The sequence below is a fragment of the Calidris pugnax genome, unplaced genomic scaffold, assembly GCF_001431845.1.
Source record: "Calidris pugnax isolate Ruff unplaced genomic scaffold, ASM143184v1 scaffold28, whole genome shotgun sequence".
NCBI lineage: Eukaryota > Metazoa > Chordata > Aves > Charadriiformes > Scolopacidae > Calidris > Calidris pugnax.
In genome coordinates this window covers 5,837,305-5,844,907 of record NW_015090842.1, presented here as the reverse complement: position 1 = coordinate 5,844,907, position 7,603 = coordinate 5,837,305, and the positions used below count along the sequence as shown (strand labels likewise).

At 41.6% G+C, this 7,603-nt stretch overlaps 1 protein-coding gene across 1 annotated transcript; it reads right to left on the bottom strand.

Annotated features, from left to right (window-relative positions):
• Positions 1-6,793: 6,793 nt before the first annotated feature.
• On the bottom strand, positions 6,794-7,601 carry PPP1R3E (protein phosphatase 1 regulatory subunit 3E; the record flags this gene model as incomplete). The annotated part of the gene is made up of 1 exon (XM_014942141.1): positions 6,794-7,601. A coding segment is annotated over one exon (684 nt), but the record flags the coding sequence as incomplete, so codon positions are not given.
• Between the last annotated feature and the right edge of the window lie 2 nt (positions 7,602-7,603).

The following is a 7,603-nucleotide window of genomic DNA, read 5'->3' as shown; positions in this document are numbered from 1 at the left end:
TACAGGTTTATAAATATATATTTTTCATAATTGTGACAACAGGTGACTAGATGCAGTTTTGGTGGAAAATTGTCTGAAATACTGTAAGGCTAGGTAAATTACAAGGCATTATTAGAAAATGTCGATTTTGAAGTTTTGGTGTTATTACGTGACTTTTACAAATACTAGAAACAAACATTACTTGGTGAAATATAAACATCGCAGAAGAAACTACAACCAGAAGTAATTTACCAGTTAAGTACATAGTTAAGAAACAAATTTTTTTTGTTTGCTTTTTAAACAAAGTCAAGGTAAATCAAAGAAACAGTAATAAAAACACGGTCTTCAACAGACAGAGAGAAATAATACGTGTAACAGCAGAGGGGAGGAGTAAGGTTTGTTTAAACCGTTCCAAGCAGAGTGATTTTGTGTGACAGCAGTCAGTTTTCCTGCCTCACGAGACGGATGGATGCCCAGACATGGGCAGGTCTCACACCCAGGCAGAGCTGGTTTTGTATCAGCTTTAAAATGCATGAGCTTCACATCAGGGTGCAGCTCCGGGCACACACAAGCATTTGTTACACCACAGTTTAGAAACCAGACTTGGGAGTAATCCCAACCAATTTTACTTTTACAACTTTTGATCAACTTTAAAATCATATATATTAGCTCTTTGAGTTTAAAAGTACAATATAGTTTGGCTTATTTTTAAGATAGGGAAATACAAAAATTTTAAAACTCACAATAGTAACACAACTCCTCGATCTAGAAGGTGATATAGAATAAAGTACAATGTGTGAGACTTCATTATGCAATGTTATGACATATTGTTTTGTTACTGTTATTCAAAGGATATGGTTATGATTTAGTGAAGTCAGATTAGACAAAAAGAGCCTAACGATATAACACTATTTAAGACATACAGTTTCCTTAATGAGGCTTTTAACAAAATATTCTATACACAACACACCAATACATCAACTATACCAATCAAGTTTATCCCTAAAAAAAACAACCAAACAGGTGCACCATGATATTGCATAGAAAGAAATCCCTGGTATTAATACACTTGCACTGCAGACTAGGACTTCCTCCCCGCCTTACTAAATCAAAGCACATACCTTTTTTAAAAAAAAGCACATATCACATTTGACATTTTTCTTCGCTATATAACTCTTTGGAATCGCTACTGCATGTGTTATTTCAAGCATATTTTTATTCTGCATGCTATTGTTTAATGTTAGAAAAACTAAAATTGAAAGGAAAACAGCTTTCCTGCCTCTCCCCCAAAAATATAATGGAAAATAATCTTCCTATGTTCCATTCTCAACAACAGAAAACTCAAATAAAATCCAGGATAACTGACCGAAGATGATATTCATACAAGATGGGAAAATCCAGGGTCAGAAACCCTCTCTGCAAAATAATTTAAAAGTCATATTTATAAGTTGGATAAAGAAAGAGTCCAACCAATAGTAAATGGTTTTATAGCTCAGTCTTCTCTGTGACCATGGAAGACCTACATTCAAGTCCAAACACTAGTTTAAGGAAGTGCTCTTACCGCTTCACTATTTTAGGGCAATTATCTCATATAAGCTTAACCTGAGAAAACCTTTCTATTGAAACAGGTACCTTTCCCTCAACATGTTCCATTTTGAAAAAGCGTCACCATCTTCCATTTTTAAAACACACTGATCAGCTCTACATAAGGCTAGGGGTTTTTTATTTTTACAGCAAAACTGACTATATTTACTTCCTACCTTAAACTACTTAGGTTTCAAAAAAACCTTAATTTCAGTGCTCCAAAATATTTTCATCTCGGTAACGATGTACACATGAAGTGCACACAGGAAATAGATGATTTGCCCAAAAGCCATGCATTATAACTGGAAGGTGAGAGTCATTTTCTTCAGTTATTCCTTATAGTGAGCACTGATCTCATGATATAAACTGTGCAGAGAGATTAAATCCATCCAAAAGTTTTAATGATATGCATTATGCAGCATCAAATAAATAACAGTAAAAGCTTAAATCCACAAATAGATTTCATAAAAAACTAGAACTTCTGGTTTCAGACAGAATATATATTTAGAATATCTGTGTAAGAGGTGAATATATACAATAGATGTATTTTGTTATATTAACTATAGTCACAGTTAGGTTTGGTTTTTCTTTTTTTTTTTTACTTAACTACATAATTGTAGAGGTATAGCAGGAAGACACAGTTCTGACTGTAATTTCTTTCACTGTACTAAGGGAAAATATTACCAAATTATTCTGGCTGCTACAGATACAGGATTTCTGGCACAGCTGAAAATGTGTCAGGAATTAGACTGTATTATTATATTTTTAGTATAAATTTCAGTTTAATGACAAAGCCATTATCAGACTTTGGGTGAGAGAGCTAAGGAACACACGAGATTTCTTCCCAGGAAATGCTGAAAGGCACGTAAAAATTTCAATATATATTTAATATTATGTTAAAAAGCAGATTCTGTGTGTTTCTGTAGGTTACTTGACATTAAAATACAGAATTAGCAGATGTTTGCCTGTTGGCCCTATGGAAAAAATGTTTCATGTATCTGTAAAGAGATCACGCTTATGCATGAACAGACATTTGTTCATTCAAGTGGAACATTTTCCCCCCTCACATACACTGAAACAAAGAGTGTGCAATTATTCTGTTGTTTACTCAGATACCGAGGCACACACATTCACATCAAAAAGTTACTTGCAAACAGGAAAAGGAAAAAAAAAATTAATTTACCTGAAATAATGTACATTTATTGAAAATGAGGAGGACCGTTTCAGTTACTGATTTTACACTAATAAATAGTACTATGTTTAGCCCACTGCTATTCTGCTTACAGTCACTTAATTGTTCTGATTCCTGTTAGGATTTCTAATAATTAGGGTAGATTTCAAAAATATTGCCATGAAAAGCCTAGAAATACATGCAAAAACTCTACCAGTTTATATGTGAAGCAGCAAACATCAGTGTATATCAGACATACAGTACAATTTGACTTGCTGTATAAAATATCATTGTATTGCACATAAAATAACATGGCACATTTCACAAAGCTACAACTTTGCACAATAAGTGACAGACACATTTTTACATCTGCAGAGACATAAGCAATGACTAAGTCACTTCAAAGTGAAGCACAGGACCTAGGGGTTATTGCCTAAACCATTCTAGTATCAGTTGGAAAGAAAGGTGACATGGGCTCCAGTCATGCAAATAAAAATACAAAGAGAGGACATTTTTTTCCAGAAAAAGGTTGGCTTGAAAATTTTCAAATATTTCACTTTGACCGTGAAAGTTCTTTTTGTGGAGCTATGTTCTTTAGAAATGCTGTTTTAAAAAGTTGTCTTGCTCCTGCTCCCATTAAAATGATTGAAGTCCCGCCAACTTGAAAATTATCCTCTTCAACATAGGTTTTTCTCCTCAGAGTCACAATTTATGTAAATATTATATAATTACTATTTGGGATTTTCTTCTTTATCTCCATTTATTGCACTGCTTCTAGCAAACCACTCAGAGATAGCATCAGACTGAAGCTAAAGGACTGGAAACTACATGAATGATACCAGAGGAAAAAAATATTCAGTCATTGCAACTGAACATAGTTTTGGAAATCTGAATAAATCTTCCCCGAAAATGAATTAATGTGATAGAAGTGAAAAATGTGTAATTGAAGTCGTGCGGCTTTGACATATACCACTGATAAATTTCTATTAAAACACCTCAAACTTCTTCCACAGACTTCATCAATAGCATTGTCTATTCTAAGCTGACTGGGCACAAACTTACCCAGGCTTTAAAAATTAGGTGTTTATAAATGTTTCTAGAAGACCATGTCTTTTACTGGACTTGCACACGTATGACTGATCACCTGTGACCAAGTTCAAGCCCAGAAAGTTACCAACGAAATGTACTATTGAGGAAAAGCTTAACTGCTTGAAAGGTCGGGAGTCTGTTTTGTGAGACATCCTTCTGGTATGCTACACTCCCAAAAGGTTTAACATTCAGATTTATTACCTGATAAATAGGGCCATAAATAAAAAGCAAAGAGCAGTAATATCTGAACAGTTTGCCTACAAAATTTCAAGTGAGAGCAACAATAATTTCACTTAAGTCAAGAAAAAAAAAAGAGAATAATACAATAACTTGCTAGTGTACTTGATGTATGTACATCTATTTAGTTATTCCCAATCTAGTTTAAGCTAGAACTGCTATAAGGAGATTTTAAAATTGATTTTAAAATTATTAGAGACCTACAGATGCTGCATAAATCAAGTGACAATGAAAACTACCTTTCACTGGAAAAAAAAAAAGTTCTAGAATTAGAGTTATTCACTGTTAAAAATGGTTTTAGCACCATTCATGTTTCTAAAGCCATTAAAACAGTAAACAGGAAATCTTGTGACATCTTTATAAGCAAAGTTGCAGCATCAGTTAATCTAAAATGCACAGAAACTATTTTTTTCTCCAAGCATTTTCATCCATCTATGGAACAGTTGTCGGTTCACTATTTGGGTAAAAAAGGCCAAGCAAAAAGTGTTTTGGAAAGCTATAACACATCAGTAAAGAGACATTTGGCTATATTTCCACCACATTTCAAAGTGCTTTCAAATGGAGACAAGTCCTTTTCCTTCTCTCCGGTATTAAGGCTTTTTTTTTTTTTTAATAAGTTTAACTAAAAGACACTTGGGGTTTCTTTACCAAATACACTATTCAATTTGCTTTACCATGAATTCTAGGTTTATAAATGTGTACTAACAATATATAGGATTACAGTATTACAAGACCGGGGCCTTAATATTCTAAAATGTAAGCTACTCAGTAGATCTTGACACTATATTTCTTTTATATTCTGTTTCCATTAAAAACACAGGGATTAGAAAACTGGGAAACTAAAACCAAGTTACCAGTACGACATAAAGTAGCCTTGCTATTATTTCTATTAAATCAGAAGCAGTGATCTAGAGTGATCTAGAGAAATGAAATTAAATACTCTTTTCCCACCAAGTTTCCAGACCCTTTCGTTTTTTCCCCTGAATTTATAAGTTTAATTATTCTGACTGAACCAGCCCCTCAGGAGACAAAACTGCTCGCAGTTCCCATCAAAGTCAAAAGGTTCTCCAAGAACTCCACGTTATTCAAGCCATTACTCATTGGACACTTAAACGCTTTCGAGGAACACAAAAATGCAGTTAAAAAGCCACATCTGATTCCTAAACAATCTACAGAAGATCCAAAACGTTAAAAGCCTGACCTTGCAGCCCTTCAAAATCAGAAGATCACACTGCCATTGTTCTTACTGCTCTAGAAGCTGTATTTGTAGAGGTCCCCTCCCCTGCAAAAACACATACGTGCCTGATTCCTGGAAAATTAGCACCCAGATTTGGCACCAGCACAACCTGTATTCAGCTGAACTCCTGAGAAAGCAAGTTCAAAAAGGAAAATGCTAGGTTTACTGCTAATGTAGCTTAAAACATACCTTTGAAGGCAGAAGTCAGCATACTCTGTAATTTTTATTGATAGATTTTTATATGGCGAGATATGACTTTCTTCAATTTGCCTCCCAAATTTAGCCAGTTTTGTGAAATCTGTCACTTAGTGAAATGACTATGAAAAATTTGGAGTATTTTGTTTTTCTTTCTGAAAAGAAAGGCTCCTGCATTGATACCTTTAGGCATAGGAAACACAATTAAACTGTTAACGGGAACAGAACCAAAAGTGTTGTTTGGGATGCGGACCAAAATTACGGATTCAGCTCTTGCCATCTCAAGTTCCTTTGCTGCAATTCCACGACTTTCCGGCTGAACCCAGCAGAGGCAGCTTTATGGGACCAATCCAACTGGAACAAACACCAGATCCTGACAACCCTTTACAACGACATGCCATGCCACGTGAATTTTACAACAAAACACTTCCTTTGAAAAAAAAAAAACACAACACCACACAACAAAATCCCTCAGTGGATCACATTTAAATTAGAATGTGCCATTATTTTTCTTCTCTTAATATGTTGAAACACATGAAACAGGGTTCGAAATGAAAAAAATATATAAATATATCTTTGTTTTAAACCAATCAATCATTTATACAGCACGATGAAACACAACTACACCTGAGGGCATCCATTCTCTTGCCTTTTTTTGAGTTCAAAACCGTAATTTGTCTCCCTATCAGGCCCCTTAACCCCACAGGGCAATTAACACCAGTGGGTCAGCGTCTGGTAAGGCCCCCAGCACCTCGCCGGAGCCGGGCTTTGCTTAATCAGGATTAGACACACAGGATGGCCGGACGGATGCCCCCCTGACACTGCCCTCCCTGTCACCAGCACCTGACCCCGCCGAGGTGACAGCAGGGAGCCTGACCCTCCGGCAGCATTTCCTTGCCCCTGCGGATCCCGGTCCTGGGCTGGTAAGTGCCGCCAACTCCCGCTCCACAGCCCGGCGGGGCGGCTGCGGCTGGGGGCAGCCATCGCTGCAGCGGGAGGCTGAGGTGGAAACACGGCCCGGCCTCCCCCGCCGACCCTGGGCGGTTTCCCCTCGACGTGGGGAGTGAAATAGAAAATATAAATTACCCTTCTGTAAACGGAATTCAGGAAAACGTGTCCCGGCGACCTACAGAGAAGCGGCTGGACGCGAGGCCCTCAGGGCCCTCCCGTGAGGGGACCCTCCCGGCGCCTCAGGGAAGGCGGGACCGGGCCCGATGGCCCCTCAGGTCCCCCGTCCCCTCAGGGAAGGCGGGCCCGGGCCCGATGGCCCCTCAGGACGGGCGGGACCGGGCCCGCGGATCCCCCGTCCCCTCAGGGAAGGCGGGCCCGGGCCCGATGGCCCCTCAGGACGGGCGGGACCGGGCCCGCGGATCCCCCGTCCCCTCAGGGAAGGCGGCCCCGGCCCCCCCGCCGCCGCCCCCCGCCTCAGATGAAGTGGATCCAGGCGGTGCTGTCGGGGTCGTGCAGCGGTCCGGGGGCGGGCGGGCCGCGCTGTCGGCCCCGCAGCCGGTAGTTGGCCCCTTCGTTGTTGTCCCAATACTCGGCGCCGGCAACGCGGTAGCGGACGGCGAACTCCAGCGTGGGCTCGGCGGCACCGGCGGCGGCTCCGAGGGGCAGGAGGAAGGCGAAGCGGTCGGTGAGGCCGTCGGCCGGGCCGGCCGGCTGGTAGGCGGCGGGCACCTCGGCGCAGCTGGCCCAGCGGTTGAGGGTGTAGCGCACCGACACGGCCTTCTCGTAGGCCAGGTTGAGGACGCGGACGGCGCCCCGCAGCCCCGCCGGCTCGGCCCGCACCCACTCCAGCCTCACCTTGTGCTGCCGCACCCGCTCGGCGAAGCCGGGGCTGGCGCCGGGCTGCGGCGGGAAGAGCGGCTCCAGCAGCGGCGGCGGCGGCCCGAAGAGCACCGGCTCCAGTTCCCCCAACGCCGGCGGCTTCCTGGTCTTGAGGAGGTCGGCGGGACGCGGCGGGGCGGGCAGCGGGACTTGCGGCAGGTCGGCTTCGCAGAAGTGGCGGACGGAGGTGAGCTCCAGGCCCAGGGAGTCGGCGAACCGCACCGTTTTGCGGCGAGAGGGGCTCTGCTGCAGCGCCGGGCGCAGGCTGCGGTCGCCGGGGG